Source organism: Ranitomeya variabilis, chromosome 3, assembly GCF_051348905.1.
Source record: "Ranitomeya variabilis isolate aRanVar5 chromosome 3, aRanVar5.hap1, whole genome shotgun sequence".
Classification (NCBI taxonomy): domain Eukaryota; kingdom Metazoa; phylum Chordata; class Amphibia; order Anura; family Dendrobatidae; genus Ranitomeya; species Ranitomeya variabilis.
Window position 1 is genome coordinate 81,677,901 of NC_135234.1, and position 20,891 is coordinate 81,698,791.

A 20,891-nucleotide genomic window follows, 5' to 3' on the forward strand; every position below is an offset into this window, starting at 1 on the left:
CCTGCAGTTCTGCCAGTTTCCACCATCAAGAGCTCCAGTGATCACCAGGTAACCGCTTTGCTAAGCCCCTTCCTGGGCAGGTCCGATCCTGAGGCACAGTGGATCTACAAACCACATGGGCCACCTGCGTACCTTACATTCTCTCTCCCCGTTGAGAACACATGTAAGCTGAACAGAGATGAGCATGCACATTTATGGAAGGGTCAGATGGAAAAGTTGTTGTCCAAAAGCGCATATAACTAATTGCTGTCTGTCATGCTGGTGGTGTGGAACCACTGTGCCACAGGCCAGGTTTTCCCTGGAGGAGTGTAATTGAGTGACTATCTGGTTCTTCACTAGAGCCTCTGGTGATGAAGTTAGGTTGGTGCTGCAGTTTGCTGCCAGGTACCGCTCCAGTGCAGTCCCAGGTACCTAAATACCTAATGCCTCCCCGCTAAAGGCTGGACACACATGTGGAGTGCGAGCACTACCCCTTTAAGAATCGGGGACCGCAATTGCACATATCCTAAGCACGATGCCAAGAGTCCTGTGCAACTTGCGCATGTCCTGTAACATGGGAGCCGCGGTGGGAGCTGGAGGAGACGCTGCCAAGCGGCGGTGGCAGTGAGCATGTTGATGCCCCTGCCGGGGAGAGGGAGGAGAACCTCTCCCTCGCAGGGATGTCGGACTTACACTATCTAAGCTGAATTACGACCTGAAGAACTAATTTGTATCTTTCGACATCAAGAGACTATAGTCCCAAATCATTATTCTATTTGCGCCTTTTTTAGGCTACGTTCACATTTGCGTTGTTGGGCGTTGCCTCGGCGACGCAACGCACAACGCATGCAAAACGCATGCAAAAACGCATTGTTTTGTGATGCATGCGTCCATTTTTGGCTTGATTTTGGACGCAAAAAAAATGCAACATGCAGAGTCCTCTGCGGCCTGACGCTTGCGCCAAAAATGACGCACGCGTCACAAAACGCAAGACAATGCATGTCCATGCGCCTCCATGTTAAATATAGGGGCGCATGACGCATGCGTCGCTATGCGTCGCCGAACCTGCGCCCGACGCAACGCAAATGTGAATGTAGCCTTACGTGTAGTTTTTGGTGCGTTTACCGTTTTTCATTTATCCTTACATTTTCTTTTTGAATCTGTGCCTTTTTTATAGTCCATTTTATGTGTTCTCTTGTTTTGTTTTTTTTTATATATATATTATTTATATAGTTGCAAACTTTGTTGCAAATGTACTCCATGCCCTCCACCATTCCCAGGAGTGATTTTTATGTAGGGTATGTTAGTTATTTTGTCACAATTTTTATGTCATTTCATGAATTATGCAACTTATTGTGCTAAAAATATGCAAAAAAAAAAAAAAAGGTTTAACAAAAAAAAGGTTTAAGGCATAAATAAAGACCAAATTTTGACTTTGCATAAAATTCATAAATCGCGTGTGCCATTTTTAAGAATTTGGCAAAAAAAGGCAATGAATACCACAAGACAAACAAGAAAAGTGACTTAAAAACCTGCAAATGATGAATTTCCCCCTATATGTACAAAATTACAGACTTTGCTGAAACCATAAGATTGCAGGGAGAAGTAAAATGTGTAAAGCCATAGTAGTAACTCCGGCATCCCACGCCATTATTTCTCCATGATTTATTCTCTTTTAAAAGGTTTTCGTCATTTCAGTTCTGTGTGGTGCTTTCCTTTTAAATTGTGATCGATGCATCTCCCAGTACTTACCAATATTACTCATGGTATTTGGCTTTGGGTTTCTGCTCTAATTTCTTTGTATTTTATGATATTGACTTTGATGATATTGTACATAATGTAGATAATATAAAAATAAAAAAATAAAGATTATTATAATGCTTTTCACTGCATTGGTTATGACTTTATTCACTGCAGGCTTGGTCAGCTAAAAGAGGAGCTGAAGGAAAGCCAAAGTAATAGAGTACAAGTGGAAGGCATCCAGGCAGAAGTGATGGAGAAGAGGAAAGGAGCCTTGTCCATGCAGTTCCAAGAATGGACCCTGGATGTTTATGGCAGGATTCCTCTTGCATTGGTGAGTGTAGCTATGCACAGACACATACATATCAATGTCATATGCAGGGTTGCCATTCGGGCATTAGTACCCTTATGATGTGTGGGGCCCGGTGAGCAGAAACAAAAAGGGGGACCCAGACTGGGTGAGACACGCTAACAGCGTGCCTCACCGAGTCTTGGCCCCCCTTTTTATGCTTCCGCTCACTGGGCCCCATGGGCAGAGGTGGGTTGGGCCGGTTCAGTTGAAATATATTGCCATGCAGGAATCCACTGGTTTCCTGCACGGCAATAGTTAACAGTCGCCAGCCAATTCAGAGACTGGCAGCTGATGTTGGCCAATATTTTGCCTGCGTATGATGTCAATGCCAAGCGCTGGTGCTTCCACGCTACATATCTAGAAAAAAGAGGATGCCACTGGACCCTAACCAGATAAGAAGAGACTTTTTTTTTTATTTGCTTGCACTGAAAAGCCACAATATGGGGAACAGATATATGGGGCCAGTAATGAGACAAGGGCCAAGATGTGGAACATTATTACAGTTAAGGGCCAGAATATGGGGCATTATTACTGTAGGGGCTTATTAAGGGATATTATTACTGCTGTGATGTTTTGTTTTTTTTGTTGAGGATACTGTTTTCAATGTGGGTGGAGGGTTCTGTTTCTTTGCAGGGCGGCACTATGTCGCTTTTTTCTTCATCTGGCATAGTATAGAAGTTGGGGAAAATTGTGGAATGTGCTTCCTGGCTGGAAGAAATTATAGCGATCTAATCTGAATGAAAAAGAAAAGCGAAAATGAAGGACTTCAACTGGAGACATCACTGGTGTGTCTGTGTGTTGCTTCTACACTGACATTATATATTATGACATTGTATTTTTTGTTATTGATCAGTATTGTAGTATTCGGTCACTATGTGGTGGTAATGGTATGGCGATATTTGTTCTTTGCATATGGTATTATTCGGCCACTGCTATGTAGTGGTAATACGTGATCTGGTCATAGTGTGGCAGTATTTGTTCCTTGTATGTGGTATTATTCGGTCACTATGTGGTGGTAATATGTGGTTTTGCCATAGTGTGACCGTATTTGTCCCTTTTATGTGGTATTATTCGGTCACTATGTGGTGGCAATATGTGGTCTGGTCATGGTGTGACAGTATTTGTCCCTTGTATGTGGTATTATTGATCATTTTAAAAAATGTATGTAACATATTCCCTTATAGAAAAATAAATTAAAAATATACGTAAAAAGAGTACTGGGATTTTTAAGAAATGTTTAATAGGTTATAGTAGAGTAGGGCAATGCAAAAAGAGTTTATCTTGTCGTGGTGGCAGCTTAAAAAATTATTTTGTCCAAAATAAAAGCTGCTGGCTATGTATGTGATTTGGTGTTCAATGGGAACTGTTAATGTGTGATTGGTGAGGACGTGGTGGAGTTTTTCCAGAAGTTGTCGGTGGGACTGTGGAAGGTTTGAGGGGTGGAGGTGGAGCTGGGATAGAGCCTGGGTGGAGTCTCAAGGGGGCAGAGAATGTTGCCAGTATGGGGCTCTGAAATTCCTGGTGGCAGCCCTGGTCATATGATATACTGATCAATATGTTTTTTTTTTTATTTCCCTTTACAAATTAAAAGTTAACTCTAATTAGTAGATATAAAAGCAATACTAAGATCATCCCTCTCTCCTCCCAAATGAGAATTATGCATCAGGAAAGAAAATGATCTTTATCACCTGAACCAGGGGGGATTCTTTCGTTGTGTCTTTAAGGCTGGAGAAATTTGCACAATTTAAATTTAGCCAAATAATGTGGCCTGTAAAGTTGTTGTGGTGAAAATGCTTTGGGGTATTTTTGATATTTACATAATTTTTATGTGTTTCCCATTGAATCCAGGTACAAAGTGCTTTAAAATCATTTTTTGAAGTAATATTTCAACTTGCAGAAGATAACAAATCAGGTAAGCGTCACGGTGTGACTCGACCCAACAGATGGTTGGTCAGCTAATGGCACACTACACATACAGCGAGGATGGTATAGGTGAGAGAAAGGCCCTACCCATAGGGAATGGGGAATGGTTACCACCTGAGCTCAAACCTGAGCCTGTCCCTGCACTCCCCTAATGCCCTATGCGGGTCTTTCTCCCCGCAACCGTCAGAATACCTAGTCCCTAGTAGTCACCTATTACTGCCCTGGCTAGTGCACTGGCCGGCAAGGAGCACTAGCCTCACCTCTGCAGATAATACACACAGAGGGAAGTGACAAACACCAAAAGGACAAGGTAACAAAAAACACCACACTTAGCTTATGAACACAGCTGCTAAGCTCCACACCGCAGATAACAACAGCAACTGGACTCCAATAACTAGAAGTAGCTGACACCAGAGAGGCTGCTCCTACTAGGCTGGTCTCCAGAAAGGAACTGTATCACCAACAGTCAGCTGACACATCAGGTGATCTTTTAAAGGATGGTGGGAGTGGTCAAAAAACAGCTAACGTAGAAAAACTCAGAAAAAAATACATACCATGAGATACAGCCTTCCCAAAACCCTGTCTGATGACAAATGCACATTTAGCAGGATGCAGCAGGCCTCCACTGATAAAGGCAAGGGGCGGCACAGGTGCAAACTACTTGATAAAAACAGCCACCCCCACACCAACCAAACATTGCAGGGGGGGTTGGCTGCCTAGTAGAAAAAATGGTGGGAGTGGCCACCACCTGCATCAGCTGACCCAGCAGCACTGCAGTAATGCCAGATTGCTGAGGGGGGCGGAACTGACATTAACCCCTGATGGTCCAAAGGGAAAAAAGTTTTCAACTGAGTGGAACCAGAGCTGCCACAAATCCAAAAATGGATTGTGACAGTAAGATTCACTAATAGGAATGTTAAAGAGAACCTGTCACTAAAATCTTGCTGCTTGAATGCCGGGCAGGATGAATCAGAGCTTGACTGCCTGATTGCAGCCAACTACCGTATTTTCTGGTGTATAAGACGACTGGGCGTATAAGACGACCCCCAACTTTTCCATGTAAAATATGGAATTTGGGATATACCCGCCGTATAAGATGGGGGTCATCTTATACGCCCAGTCATCTTATACGGCGTGTGGTTCCCAGGGTCTGGAGGAGAGGAGACTCTCATTCAGGCCCTGGGATCCAAATTCATGTAAAAAATAAAGAATAAAAATAAAAAATATGGATATACTCACCCCTCCGACGGACCCTGGACTTCAGTGGTGCAAGCGTCTGCCTCCGTTCCTAAGAATGCAGTGAGTGAAGGACCTGCGATGACGTCGCGGTCACGCGACCGCTCACGTGACCGCTCATGTGACCGCGACGTCATCGAAGGTCCTTCACTCACTGCATTCTTAGGAACGGAGGCAGACGCTTGCACCGCTGAGGTCCAGGGTCCGTCGGAGGGGTGAGTATATCCATATTTTTTATTTTTATTCTTTATTTTTTACATGAATATGGATCCCAGGGCCTGAAGGAGAGTCTCCTCTCCTTCAGACCCTGGGAACCATCCAGGATCGCTCTGTGCACCCGTACCTGGCGTATAAGACGACCCCCGACATTTGGGACAATTTTAAGGGGTTAAAAAGTCGTCTTAGGCTACTTTCACACTAGCGTTAACTGCAATACGTCGCAAATGCGTCGTTTTGCCGAAAATACGCATCCAGCAAAAGTTCTTGCTGGATACGTTTTTTCGTCATAGACTAACATTAGCGACGCATTTGCGACGCATTGCCAAACGTCGCGTCCGTTTTGCGACGCTTGGGCGTGTGGTAGCGGACCGTCGGGAGAAAAAAACGTTACATGTAAAGTTTTTTGCTCACGAAGGTCCGCTTTTTCCGACCGCGCATGCGCGGCCGGAACTCCGCCCCCACCTCCCCGCACTTCCCCGCACCTCACAATGGGGCAGCGGATGCGTTGGAAAAATACATCCGCTGCCCCCGTTGTGCGGCGGAGACCACGCTAGCGTCGGGAACGTCGGCCCGACGCACAGCGACGGGTCTTTCCCGACGCTAGTGTGAAAGTAGCCTTATACGCCGGAAAATACGGTATATCATTTTCTGAAGTGCCGCAAGGAAAACATAGTTTAAAAAAACATTCAGGGACCATAGTCAGAGATGAGACTAGACCCGGCGCTGCTCCTGGCCAGCTTCTCTCTCTGCATCGTTCTAGTTGACAGGTCCTTATGTACACACATGGGAAAAACCTGTCAATCACCTGGAGCAGTGCAGGGTTTCTTTCTATAGTCCTAGGCCGGCCTGTCAAACTGTTTTCTCTGTGGTCAGGCACATCAGGCTGTTTCCCTTTAAAATATCTGCCGTGTTTCAACTAAGCTTTCTCAATGAACATTATTTATCAAACCAATTCAGGGCATTCTCCAGGTTTATGTGGATCATTGGGCAACTAGAAGAAATTAAGTTTATTCCTTCTGGCAGCCTCCGGCTCTCGGTCATAGAGGGGCTGCCAGCGTGGCTTCAGTCACCGCTCTATACATAGTAAGTGGCATCTTTAACCACTCCCTGACACTGATTGACAGCCAGTTCATCTGTGCCAGCTATCAGTCAGTGCTGGGGCATGGTTACAGCCGCCATTTATTATGTACTGACTGGTGACTGATTCCGCAACCGGCGAAAGCAGAGGAGAATGATAAGAGTTATATTAAAGTCCGAATGATAACAGCAGGTGGAGGCTTTTGGGACTCTTACGTCCATCATCCGACACCTGCTGCCGCTAATAACAGTGACAGTAGGTGCGGATGATCAGGGTATTCCTCTGCCGCCCCCTGCGATATAACTAAATAAATGAATCAAAAACCTGACATGGGTTCCCCCCTATTTTCTTGAACCAACCAGGCAAAACTCACAGCTGGGGGCTGCAACCCTCAGCTGTCAACTTCAGTAAGGTTGGTTATCAAGAATAGAGGGGTCCCCACGCTGTTTTTTAAATAAATAATTTAAAAAAACGGCATGTGGTCCCCCCCATTTTTCACAACCAGCCTTGCTAAAGCTCACAGCTGGGGGCTGGTATTCTCAGGCTGGTAAAGGGCCATTGATATAGGCTCCCCCCAGCCTAAAAACAGCAGACTGCAGTTGCCCAGAAAAGGCGCATCTATTAGATCCGCCTATTCTGGCACTTTACCCAGCTCTTCCCACTTGCCCTGTAGCAGTGGCAAGTGGGGTTAATATTTGTGGGTTTGATGTCACCTTTGTATTGTCAGGTGACATCAAGCCCACGGCTTAGTAATGGAGAGGCATCTATAAGACACCTATCCATTGCTAATCCTATAGCTATATGTTAAATAAAGACACAGCCGGAATAAAATCCTTTAAAGTGAAAAAATGACACAGACTCCTTTAATATTCTCAATTAAACTATACTAACGACCTCGCCTAATTAGTTTTCAACCTGGATGGTGCCAAGATGCGACCGTCCAGCCTGAGAACTACTGGGGAATGAGATGCTGCGAGCGCAGCCTCAGTGACGTCACTGAGGCTGCGTTCCCATCTGGCCTGAACTGAGGTGACCTCAGGACCGTGGGAAAAATTCAATGATAAGGTCACTGCAGTTCAAAGCTCAGTCTTCACAGCAGATCACCTTTAGAATTTCTCTCCTGCCATCATCATTCGGACTTTAATATAACTCTCATCATTCTCCTCTGCTGGCGCTGATCACTGGCCGAGCAGAGGAGAATGACGAGAGCCGTCTTCAGCCGTCTTCAGCACCCGCCGCCAGGGAACAGCGCTTACTGTAGCGCATCTTCCCGGGCGGCCGTCCGTGTGGTACTGATGCGGCACATGGTTGCAACACGTGTGCCGCACATATTACACACACGGACACACAGACACGGATATCTTTGGTACCGTTTTTTTAGGGTACTGGAAATAAACACATGTGAAACTGGCCTTAGAACAATATTAACCTGCAGATTAACCCCATATCTACAGGTTAATTGAGTTTGAGATGTGACAAGTTCCCTTGAAAAATGTAGGTCAGCTTAGAGTTATGACAATTTCTTATATAGTATGGCGCCACCTGATGTTCAAAGTATATAGCAATGTGCAAAAACTGCTACTAGTTGCACATGCTCAGTCACTCTTCTCAGCCAGTTCTCCGCTTGGTGATTCCCTGTCTACTGCAGAGCTGCCAATATACAGTAAAGAGCCTTCTGCCCTCCTTACTACTGACTGCTCTGCAGAGAAGAGGGGCTCACTATGCAGAAAGCTGACTTTGAGAAGAATGACTGAATGACTGAGCATGTGTGATTGGCAGAATTTTGTGTATCGTGCTACACACTTTGAACACCAGTGGGCACCGGATCATTTTTAACAACATAAATAGAAAATCGTGTTTATTTTGTTGTAATGTATGTAGTAGATGTGATATGTAATAGGGAGGTCAGTGTGTGTGTGTGTGTGTGTGTGTGTGTGTGTGTGTGTGTGTGTGTGTGTGTGTGTGTGTGTGTGTGTGTGTGTGTATGTATGTATGTATGTGTATATATATATATATATATATATATATATATATATATATATATATATATATATAAAATAAATCTTCGATTTTGTTTTGGTAGTAGACAGTAAAGATCTGGTGACTGCAGACACAATGGAGCAGAAATTAAATGAAGAAGAATTTATAGAGGTAAAAAATATTTCATCTGTCTGTTTTCTTTTTGCATTCATTATTTAATCCCCAATTGCCTATTTTTATCTTATACAAGAGTGTATACTAAACATACTGCATGTCTGTCTGTAATTTACATGTATGCCAGTGAAGAAAAATCTGTTTATTTCTTTAAGTGCAACCATCAATCAAACTGAACTTTAAAGCAAATCTGTCAGCACATTTTAACATATGGAAGTAGCAGTACGGCTGTATAGGTGTTTGTCTGGTGTTTGAACAAATATTACTGATGTACGAGTCTAAAAAAAATCTAATGTAGGTGCTAAATGTAAATGAAGCTGGGAGTGCACTATGGGCGTGTCACTACACTTACACAAAGCAGGTGATGTATTGTCACACCCCCAGTGCACTTCCAGCTTGATTTGCAAATGACTTCTACACTAGATTTCTCATGACTGGCTCATTGGATCTCTGCGGGGGTCAAGCTCTCATACCGCTACTTCCTTGTTTACAAATGACCAGACGTTCTCTTTAAGAATGGCATAAACGATATTTGCTTTGCAACAGAGACAGTGCACATGATTTTGCTGTGTACATGAGGCCTAAATCTTTGTACATGAGTTTATTTTTCAAATGTAATTTCGAACACATAAAATATTTTTTGTTATTTTTACCTCATTTTAATATTTTCATTAGGATCAGTTTACATAATGCTAAGAGGCTAAGCGCTTTTACATCATTTATTGGGTATTTTAACAGGGATAAACACATATTATTCTGACTGTTTTTCTTGCGACATACATACAGCATTACTTAATGCATGGCCAACTCATTTTATGCTTTCGTTATAATACCTTTCATTTCTCCTTGCAGTATGTATATCCATTTATCAGTCATCTCAGCACGGACTTATTCCAGGAATTCCTGCACCACATGGCCCAGTGCGCTGACATGTTCCGCGAGACCATTCGCCATGATATTTGGAGGCAACAATTTTCTGATCTCTTTCTTGAATGTGATTCAGGGAAGGTTGGTTCAATGTGTACTGTTCATATATTTATGTATAATCTGTCACCAAACTAATTACATTGCTGTGTAGTGTAGTAAAAGACAAGTTCAAACTTTTCCTCCTGGCCACAAATGTTTTTATCATCGCTGAGAAAGTCAACTTTGAATCCTTATGTAATTGAGGCTGCACTATTTTCCACCTAACACCACCTCACGGTTTCGAGTCGGGTCTGTTCAGCTTGGCTAATAATATTGACATAACGGTGTTGAACAGATATCAATCAAGCACATGTCGATAGCGGTAGAGCATAGGAAAGAGCCCCTTCACAAATTCACCCCTCCTGCTTCTGTTTATCTCAGTATATCAAGATACAACAGCTGGTAAAAGGCTCTTACTGATGTAACTTATAGGAACACATTGGAAAAAGCAGGAAGACATGATCTCCAGACTGTGACACTGAGTCACTACTCACAGACAAGCTGTGAGGCAGGGTAGTCAAGAGGTCTGGGGTCAGATAGCATGAGAGTTCTTCAGAAACAGAGGGGTGAGACAAAGGCGTAGTGAGGTCACAACCTGGGGCCAGAACTTCAAAAATGTAGCGGATCAAGACAAAATGGGCTAGGCAAATGGATGGTTAAAGGCAAGGTCTAAGGTCGGGCAAGATCAGAATACAGGAACTTGTGGAACAGACAAAATGAGCTCCACTTGAAGTTAAGCTACAACTGGCAGTAAACTGAGGCAGAGAGCCAGCTAAATAGCCAGACAATCACCCAGAACGGGTGACACTTGGAAGAGTCTGCAGTCCAACCGGATAAGGTAGCTGGGCTGTCAATCATAATACCGACAACCCAGCACTCCTCAGCCTCAGATTGAGTGATTGGGCTGTCACTCACAGTACTGACAGCTCAGCACGCCCCTATTCTATAGAGCGGCTGAGTTGTCACTCACAGCGTGGTGGAATCAGGACACAGACTCTCTCATTCTTCATTTCTTCAATCTTAACTTATCCCCAGGCAAGAGACCTACCTTTTTAATTCCTTGCTACGTCCCTACATTGTGAACGCAATTTAATGTGTCAATAACTCAACATTTCTCGGACTTGTGAGACTAGATGCACTTTATTAGCCATGTCAGACACAGTCATTACAAAGTACACAGCAGGGGCACATTTATAAAATTATCTCAGCACAGGAACATTTTATTTAAACACATCCAATTGTGGAAATTATTATTATTACAAGATCTATTCATTAGTATCAACAGGGTCATTACCCCCCGATTTTCCATGTTGCTTAAAATGACCAGTTAAAATTGAGTCTTGCAGTCAAAAAACACACTAAAACCACATGCAGTCACCCACATTAAAATTGCATCACTGCTGCATTGTCTGGCCTTACCTATGGATGCTTTCCCATGTGCCATTTTTAATGCAGTGCAAGTCAAAACAATAGGTGGATTTAAAAAAGTGTAATCTCCCCTAAATACTCCTCTCCCTATATCATCAACTACTATTATTTTCTAAAAATCTGCTTTAAAAACTAAGATCTAAACGGTACATGTGAAATCACTCGGAGATACTTGTTAGGAAATGCAGAGGGTCGCAGACAATCTCTATTTCATGACAATCAGAAGTTGTCACAATCATAACACCTGAGCAGAATAGTTAGGCTGGAGTCACATTTAACGTATATAAAAAAAAAAAAATCGGTCCTATTTTGACAGACGAGAATTGCACCAATGTTCTCTGAACAGTGATCCGTGTGTAATCCGTTTGCTATGCAATGATGCGATTTCCTCGCATTAAGTAACCGTGTGACATCTGTATGGTATCAGTATGCAATGCGATTTTATCATGAGCTTTTACATACAGTAGTTCTCTGTATGTAAAAGCTCATGTTAAAATCGCATTGTAATACACAACTGTACACATCAATTTAAATCCAAATATTCTTCAAAACATATATATATTTATTAGATAGATAGTTGGCTTGAAAGCCGGCAAATGATCTGCCGCTACAGTATAGAATAGGTTTTGATAGAATAGATAGAATAGATATATACTGTAGACATAGAATAGGTGTGTGTGTATATATATGTCATTGGCACACACATATACAGTATATCTTTATATTGCATAGAGATATAGATAGAAGAATAGCCGGTAATTCATTTGTCGGCTTCTGTAAAATCAATGCAGGACCCGACAGGATAGGAGACATGGTTTACATACAGTAAATCCATGCAGAATAGCTAAATATATAGATGTGTGTGATCAATACAATTAGCACAGTGTGTGTGAAAATTAGGGGACATGTATATATTTAATAAAAGATTATTTTTTGGGGAAAAAATGGAGTGGGCTCCCGTGCAATTTTCTGTGCCAGAGAGGGAAAGCCAGGGAATGGGGGCCAATGTTTATAGCTTAGGAAGGGGTTAATACCCATGGATCTTCCCAGGCTATGAATATCAGCCTGCAGCTGTATATTTAGCCTTTACTGGCTATTAAAATAGGGGGCCCCCAAAAAAATAATGTGGGTTCCCCCTATAATTAATAGCCAGAAAAGGCTATGCAGACAGCTGCGGGCTGATATTCTTAGCCTAGGAAGGGACCATGGTTATTGGCTTCCCCTGGCTACAAACACCAGCTCACAGCCGCCCTAGAAATGGCTTATCTCTAAGATGTGCCAATTCTGGCACTTAGCCTCTCTTTTCCCACTGCCCTGTAGTGGTGGCATATAGGGTAATAGTTGAGGGGGGTGATGTCACCTTTGTATTGTAAGGTGACATCAAGCCAGGCTTTGTAATGGAGAGGCATCAATAAGACACCTATCCATTACTAATCCTATAGCTGAGAAAGGGTTAAATAAAGACACAGTCCGAATAAAGTCTTTTAATGAAATAAAGCACTAAACACAGTTTGCCATCTTTATTGTCCTGCTAATCCATGCGATGCCCTCTATCTCCTGTAATAAAGAAAAAATAACAAACCAACAATATACCCATACCTGTCCGGCGTTCATTCCCACGCAGTAATCCATATTTCTAGGGGATATACAGTTTACAACCGGGAGCGGTGCTAATGTGACCGCCCCGGCTGTAAACCACTCAGGAATAAATGAGAAGCTGCCAGCGTCAGCATCAGTGACTAGCGGTGCCGTCACTGATGCTGCGCTGCCTCACAGCCTGACCTGCGATGAACTCTGGAGCGTCGGAATATGAACTGCCCCATAGATTAACATTGATTTTTTTGTCGCATAGCACTCGTCCGTATTATACGCTAGTGTGTCTCCAGCCTTATACTGAGAAATTCTGTAACCTCTGTGTATCCTTTGTGCTTGTAGGTCGGCTTTCTGGATCGGCAGAGAGTTCTCTCGCTCTTGGAAAAATTCTATGACATTATAAATTCAAAGGCAGAGAGCTGGCAGCCACGCAACCCGCGGCAGTGTAAGAACATATATATGTCTTTTTCATTTATTACATTTGGCGATATTCATTTTTGTGCAATTTAATGACCATATAGAAATCTAAAGCTCACCTCCGATATGCATTGTGTCGAATGCAATGTGCCTTTTGGCTTTCCAGCCCTCACCACTTAATTGCTAACAATCTCCAGTTTATTATGGACATTAATACTTTCCTTCCTTCTGTATTCTTATTCTTTCCTCTAGTACTATACGGTACCCTAGTACTCAGTTAAAGATTTAGTATTCCATGATGGTACATGAAGGATAATTTATCAACCTAAGCTGGCCATAAACCTTAGACTATAGTCAGCCAAAGCTGCCAATTTTGGTGGGATTGGTTTCTAATGTAAATCCTATGGGTGCCGACTGCCTCCTAAATCCAATCTATTGCTTGTGGCAGCAGCTTATTCCCCTCTCTTTATTTAAATAAGCATAACACCTTTGGATGTCTTTCTTCCTACCCTTGTATGAAGCGAGGTTAAGACAACCTTATTACAAGGTCTCCTGACCCACACGTAGAGCCTCATAGGCATCTGACGTTGAATGTTCAGGTCAGTCAATCCGGCCTCAGTGGTCCATATGTTGACTGAGAAATACGGCCATCAGAACCCACCTTTTACTTTTGTTGTTTAGTTTTATTACCCAGGAAATATTCTTGAGATCAATTATTTAAACAAACAAATGTCTTCACATAGTGTTTATAATGTAAGTTATTAAATTAGATTACATTTTTCCTTTTATTTTTCCCTTTAGGGCCAGTAATTGAAATAGGGGAAATGGATCCAACTGATTTCTGGGCTGAATTCCAGGAAGGACATAATCAGCCAGATGAAAAAGTGGAAAGCCCTACTACTACTACAGATTCTACTATAGCCAGTAGTTCCAGAGAGGAAGGACTGAAGGAAGAAGAGTCAGAGGACACTGGAGAACGTGTACAAATTATAGCCAGGAGTTCCAGAGAGGAAGGACAGAAGGAAGAAGAGTCAGAGGACACTGGAGAACATGGACAAAATATAGCCAGTAGTTCCAGACAGGAAGGACAGAAGGAAGAAGAGTCAGAGAACACTGGAGAACGTGGACAAATTATAGCCATTAGTTCCAGAGAGGAAGGACAGAAGGAAGAAGAGTCAGGGGACACGGGAGAACATGGACAAAATATAGCCAGGAGTTCCAGAGAGGAAGGACAGAAGGAAGAAGAGTCAGAGAACACTGGAGAATGTGGACAAGATATAGCCAGTAGTTCTGGAGAGGAAGGACAGAAGGAAGAAGAGTCAGAGGACACTGGAAAACGTGGACAAAATATAGGCAGTAGTTCCAGAGAGGAAGGACAGAAGGAAGAAGAGTCAGAGGACACCACAGAAGGTGAAACACATATAGCTATAGTTCTGGAGAGGATGGACAGAAGAAAGCTGAGTTAGAGAATACTGGAGAAGGTTGACAACATAAAGCCAGTAGTTCAGGAGGGGAAGGATCAAAGGACACATCGAAAGTGTAGCGTTATGAAATGTGGTGTATACAGATTCTCATATATGACCGTGGTCCTAAAAACCAGTTATACCATGTAGACCTTTCAAATTAGCGGTAAATTACTAGGTTGTGGGTTTAAAAGTAAAAGTGTTGTCTCTCTAAGATGACCCTTTGTCATAATGAAGCTCATTTGGTGTTCAACTGATTATAAGTCTGATCCACAGAAAAACCCCAGTGCTTTTTGAATAAAAAATACCTTTTAATAATTTAATTTAAAAATTTTAATTGGTGCACTACTGCTATAAAAAAGGTGGCAAATTAGGGCTGTCCCTACCCTGCCCCTGCCTATCAGCGGAGGTTGGCACCCTAATATTATACCCAACGCAAGTGGGTATACATATATTACAAATATTATATAGGAAACTATATTTATATATTGTATATAGGAAACTCTGGTAATATCTCTATTCATTGGCACTTTAAAAAGCACTAAGGCACCTTACTTTAATGACCTTTTATCTGTCCAATAAGGGGCAAAGTAGAGAACAGCCGTCGAGGAGCGGGGGCGCCACTTGCGTTGGGTATAATATTAGGGTGCCAACCTCCGCTGATAGGCAGGGGCAGGGTAGGGACAGCCCTAATTTGCCACCTTTTTTATATGGATCAAAGACTCTATGTTATTTGGCACACTGTATGCATGGTAATCATTGTTTTATCCCATCCTATAAGGGCCCAATAGGGGTAGAAGGGATAGCCGACGGTGAGCAGGGGCGCCATTTGCGCTGGTCATAGGGTGCCAACCTCCGCTGGTAGGTAGGGTGCATATAGTGAAGTGCAGGCCTAGTACCCACCCTGGCTTTTTCTATTGTATGTTGTTGTTGTGGTGATGGTTTGTGCAGTGCACCAATTAAGAATTTTAAATTAAATTATTAAAAGGTATTTTTTATTCAAAAAGCACTGGGGTTTTTCTGTGGATCAGACTTATAATCAGTTGAACACCAAATGAGCTTCATTATGACAAAGGGTCATCCTAGAGAGACAACACTTTTACTTTTAAACCCACGACCTAGTAATTTACCGCTAATTTGAAAGGTCAACTTTGTTACAAAGCATATCCCCAAAGATATATTTTTTCTTTTTCTGTGAATTTGATTGAGTCTGACATCAGAATCCCCCCAGTGACCCGCTGGTAATCTTTGAGGAAGCTACGGTTGGCTATATTTTTCACACTGCAAGGAAATATTAGGTATTACATGATAGTCATTCCAATGAATATTCAACCATGCAATATATGGATTTACTAGAGCTGCTTATAAGGTACTGGAGCGCCCCCACACCGCCGCAGGGCCGAGGGGTACCCGGAGCCGGGCTACTAGGTCTCAGTCCTGGGGTTGTCACGGTGGCTAGACCCGGTCCGTGGCCCTGTCTGTCAGTGGGGGACGTCCGGTGCAATAAGTGGTGTTGTAACGGTGCAGTTGTGGGGTGCAGGTCGCGGTAAATAACGAGGACACCAGGTTGCAGTCTCTTTACCTCTTTACTGGAGATCTCTGAGTCCTCAGTCCAGAGTAAGGTCCACCAGGCTGCGCAAGTCCGGCCGGTCCAATGGCACTTCCAGAGTTCACTTCACAGGTGGAAATCGGTGCCTTCCTTCTTAGCGCTATGTGTTGTAGTCCTCCCCTGCTGTGCTTACGGAAAGTACCCCACAACCGTTGTGTCTGTTTCTTAAGTTCCCTCACAACTCGATTAAATGATGTTCTTCTAATCTTCCGTCCCTTCCTGATGTTACAGTTAGAACGGCACCCGTTTGTCGGATAGGCCTGGAGTTCTTCCGGGACCCTAGAGACGCCCCTCTCCCGCAATTGCCTCCCAAGACTTCATAGGTGATTTGAGTTAGACAGCCCGCCTGAGACTGACTGCCCTGCCGCTGTTTGGAGTATTGCTTGAAGCTGAATGTTATTCTACTCCCTCGGCGTTCCGGCCACCGGTAGTGCGCCTCAGTAGGGTGTTGCTCCGGTCTTACAGCACGACCCCTACTGGAATTCTCCTATTGCTTGATCTCGTTTCTCACTCAGCACAATCTATCTCGCTTCTAGTCCTTTCTTGGATCCCGCCGCTTCCCGGAGCTGGCGCGGACCCGTTACGTTCTTTTCAATGCCAAGCCTCTGCCAGGATCCCACCCCTGACAGAGACCCTACTGTCTCTTCCTCCACAACACCCTCTGCCACTAGGTGTTGCTTCGTCCAATCCAGTCAGCTTTCTGAACTAACTTCCTGCTTGACCCCCAGTTTACCCACTATGGTGGGGAGTGGCCTAATGAATAGAACCCTTAGCTCCCCCCGGAGGCCCGGCTGTGAAATGTATTGGTGTCTGTGATACCTGATCAGATGAACTCCTTCAGTGCCATCGGACGCACCATGGCTCCCCATAGTGGCGGAGCCACAGTACTGCAACGACCAGGACTCTGGGGCGCTGCAGTACCGTATATGGAAAAGGATTAAAGGGAATATTTCAGCAGATTTTGCCATGTAGTCTGAGAGCAGCTTTATGTAGGGACGAAGACCCTGATTCTAGCGATGTATCACTTAGTTTACTGAATGCAGCTGTTGTGCTAGTCACAGTTTTCTCTTTAGTAGATTTAGCAGATCTCAGAATGCTGAGCTGTGTATAAGTACACCACCCACACTACAGCTTTCTATGTACAGTACTAAAGGGCAAACGGAGAAAGCCATAAACCACAGAAGAGTAGTATATAAACAAGATACGTTTTATAAAAGTATTACATGGAAAACATACTGAACACAGAGTAAATGACACAAATCAGAAAAAAAAGTTTAGGAGACATGGACTAGGAGGCATGAGACACATAGTCCTGAAGTGATAATCTTCTGCTGACAAAACAATTATTATTATTTATTTATTTATATAGCACCATTAATTCCATGGTTCTGTACATGAGAAGGGGTTACATACAAAGTTATAGATATCGTTTACAGTAAACATATTTACGATTAAATTATTAAATTGAAACAGCAAAATAAAGCCCAGTAATTGATGCCTGGAATCAGGGTCTCTTCCCCTACATCTCAGTGCTCTAAAATTACATAGCAAAAAGCTGGTGATGCATTCCCTTTAAAAACAAGTCACTAATACTATCTGGCATGGATATGGTAGCAACCAAAAAAAATATTCCCATGCAACTAAATGCAAAAACAATGAATACTATGTACAGTAATAGTGAAGGCAATGCTAATAAAAATATATTTTCATTATTTTGTACATTTACAGGTGCAGCACACAGAGAAGACAATACAAGAGACCATGAGACTGAAGACAGTAAAAGCAGAGTGGCACACTTTATTGAGGGCAAACCCTGGTCAGGTACATAGTTACGAGCCTTTCCAGCTCACAATCATGCCATGGTTTTTAAAGAGAAACTTTTTTTATATAGCTGTACATGATTATTAGACATACTTTAGGTAAAGCAGGACAAATAAAGTCACAAGGGGTGTAAAATCTGCGTATCACAGGGAAATTCATTCAGTGCCAAGTACTCAATGTCAAGCAGAAGCTGCAAAAGCAAATAGATTTTAGAGTTTTTAAAAAGAGAGATAATAACTTGTGATCCCAGTGTATTATTATCCTCTATAAATCCCCTGTGAGGCCACAAAAACTTGAATATGGGATTCAGCTTTAGGCTCCACATTCTAAAAAGAATTTGGGGAAGTTAGTGTCAGGTATGTGCACACGTCCGGATTTCTTGCAGAAATTTCCTGAAGAAAACCGGAAATTTTCTGCAAGAAATCCGCATTTTTTTTTTGCGTTTTTTTCCCGTTTTTTTCGCGTTTTTTTAGCATTCTGCAAGCGTAATTAGCTTGCAGAATGCTAAAGTTTTCCAAGCGATCTGTAGCATCGCTTGGAAAACTGACTGACAAGTTGGTCACACTTGTCAAACATAGTGTTTGACAAGTGTGACCAACTTGTTACTATAGATGCTGCCTATGCAGCATCTATAGTAAAAGATAGAATGTTTAAAAATAATAAAAAAAAATAAAAAATGGTTATACTCACCCAGACGATCTCCTCAGCGGCGTCCGTTCCTATAGATGCCGGTGTGGTTCAGGACCTGTGATGACGTCGCGGCTTGTGATTGGTCTCGTGAGTCACATGAGCGGTCACGCGACCAATCACTGTGACGTCATCAGAGGTCCTGAACCACACCATCTATAGGAACGGACGCCGGAGCATGCACCGGAGAGGCGGGAACACTTCGGGCCATCAGAGGGTGAGTATAGGACTATTTTTTATTTTAATTCTTTTTTTTTGACCAATTATATGGTGCCCAGTCCGTGGAGGAGAGTCTCCTCTCCTCCACCCTGGGTACCAACCGCACATAATCTGCTTACTTCCCGCATGGTGGGCACAGCCCCGTGCGGGAAGTAAGCAGATCAATGCACTCCTAGGTGTGCGGAATCCCCGCAATTCCGCATTTTTACTGAACATGTTGCTTTTTTTTCCGCAATGCAATTTTTTCGCGGAAAAAATCGCAACATTTGCACAAAAAATGCGGAATACCCTGTAAATAATAGGAGGCATATGTAAGCGTTTTTTTTCGCGTTTTTATCACGTTTTTATAGCGAAAAAACGCGAAAAAAACGAGGTTGGAAAAGTTGGGCTTGTTTAGCTTAGATAAAAGATATCTCAGGGGACGTGACTTTTTTCAACCTGTTTATACATTTAGCATGCAAGGCGTATGCCAGAAGTGTTCTTTTGCCATACAGTTTGAGGTATATATTTTTGCCCCAATCGCAGTTCCATTATAGTTTCCAATTCAGATTTGATTCAAAATATATACCATGCATTTATCTTTAAAAAAGGAGATAATGGCTGATGTATATAGTTGGGCAGTTTAATAAAAATGGTGACTTACCTTCAGCAGATTAGATAGATGTATAACATGTATTTCTAAGTTTATGAAAGAAGGAAAAGAGGAATGGTCTAGCTTCGTCACTCAATTGTCTGATTTATTGGAATGGAGTTACAAAGTAGTTAAATTGGGGAAAACAGCTTCCTTTCTTACGTCTGACATCTGATCTAATTTGAATGGTGGTTTTAGCTATGCTGTATAACACTGATATCCAGCCAAAACAGCTCAAGTACTGTTCTATAGGATTAGCCCGTTAGTAAAGAGACGGAGATTTGAGCGTCCCCTGCAATATATTACTATAGGTAAATAAGAAGAAGCTGACATTTATGCATGGCTTTAATATATGATTGGAACAGTCAGAGAAGATGTTAGCAGGCATGTTTATGCTAATAGACCTTTAACTATTATATACTGTATGGGATGATTAATTACTCATCTCCAGTTAGTTAATAGGAGCATCCAGTGTAATTACTGCTCTATAGATCTCTTGTACTGACAGTTATCACTCTGTATCTGTGTAGGAGACTTGATGACTTCAGATCTGGCTATCAGGTATAGTTCATATGGAGACAGAAGTGAAGAAGACTACCGTGACGCTGCCTCCAAGTTCACAGGTAATAAAAGACCCTCTCATTTTGCTTCAGGGCGGTATGATCACACAGAATTTTTTTTTTGCAAGGTTTTGAAGTGAAACAGCTAAACCTGCTACATAAAAAACCTGTAAACACTGTCAGAATAAGCTCACTATTGATTTCAGTAGGAAATTCACATTTCTGATCATATAGCGAGTTGTTGTTTTTTTTTTTAACCTGATGAGGTTTTGAAAACCATCATGTGAAAAAAAAGTGACATGTCATTTCTCTGAGGATTACTCACAAAATGAATTTGAAATGTAACATTATTGAGTCAAAAGGCTGCCAAAATGCGCATGAAAACAAAGCAAAAAAAAGGGTTAAAAAACAGTGTCAGGTTATGTGCATATGACGTCCGCCTGAAAATTAACATAGTGCACAGCGATGTCAAGACGAATTGCTGTGCACATGTTCCATCTTATAACAGTTCTTTGAACAGTATAGAGTGAAAGCCACCGGTGGCAGAGCGTCAACAAGAAGAACGGCGACAAAGCCTTTGGAGAAGTTGCCTCAGGGAAACAACTGGTGGCTTTCCCTGAGGTGTCTTTGTCTGGGACAATCTGGTGGCTGACTAGCATCTAAATGAGAATGTGTGCACAAAGCCTAAGGGTACTGTCACACAGTGCAATTTTGATCGCTACGACGGCACGATCCGTGACGTCGCAGCGTCGTATGATTATCGCTCCAGCGTCGTAGACTGCGGTCACACTTTGCAATCACGGCGCTGGAGCGATG

General features: G+C 42.7%; 1 protein-coding gene across 3 annotated transcripts in view; it reads left to right on the plus strand.

The window, feature by feature from the left end:
* The window catches only part of EFCAB5 (EF-hand calcium binding domain 5), a 112,238-nt gene that overhangs the window by 58,556 nt on the left and 32,791 nt on the right, over nt 1–20,891 (plus strand). For 2 of the 3 annotated variants that reach the window (XR_013223707.1, XM_077294282.1), the window contains exons 4-11: nt 1,897–2,053; nt 3,920–3,983; nt 8,611–8,678; nt 9,534–9,689; nt 13,011–13,113; nt 13,887–14,495; nt 17,886–17,978; nt 20,046–20,138. Coding sequence is in view for 2 of the 3 variants with exons in the window: in XM_077294282.1 (XP_077150397.1) it covers nt 1,897–2,053; nt 3,920–3,983; nt 8,611–8,678; nt 9,534–9,689; nt 13,011–13,113; nt 13,887–14,495; nt 17,886–17,978; nt 20,046–20,138 (1,343 nt within the window). In the remaining variant the exon portion in view is untranslated. Of the gene's footprint in view, nt 1–1,896; nt 2,054–2,459; nt 2,857–3,919; nt 3,984–8,610; nt 8,679–9,533; nt 9,690–13,010; nt 13,114–13,886; nt 14,496–17,885; nt 17,979–20,045; nt 20,139–20,891 lie in introns of those variants that run through there. The other variant, XM_077294283.1, reaches the window with a different exon arrangement.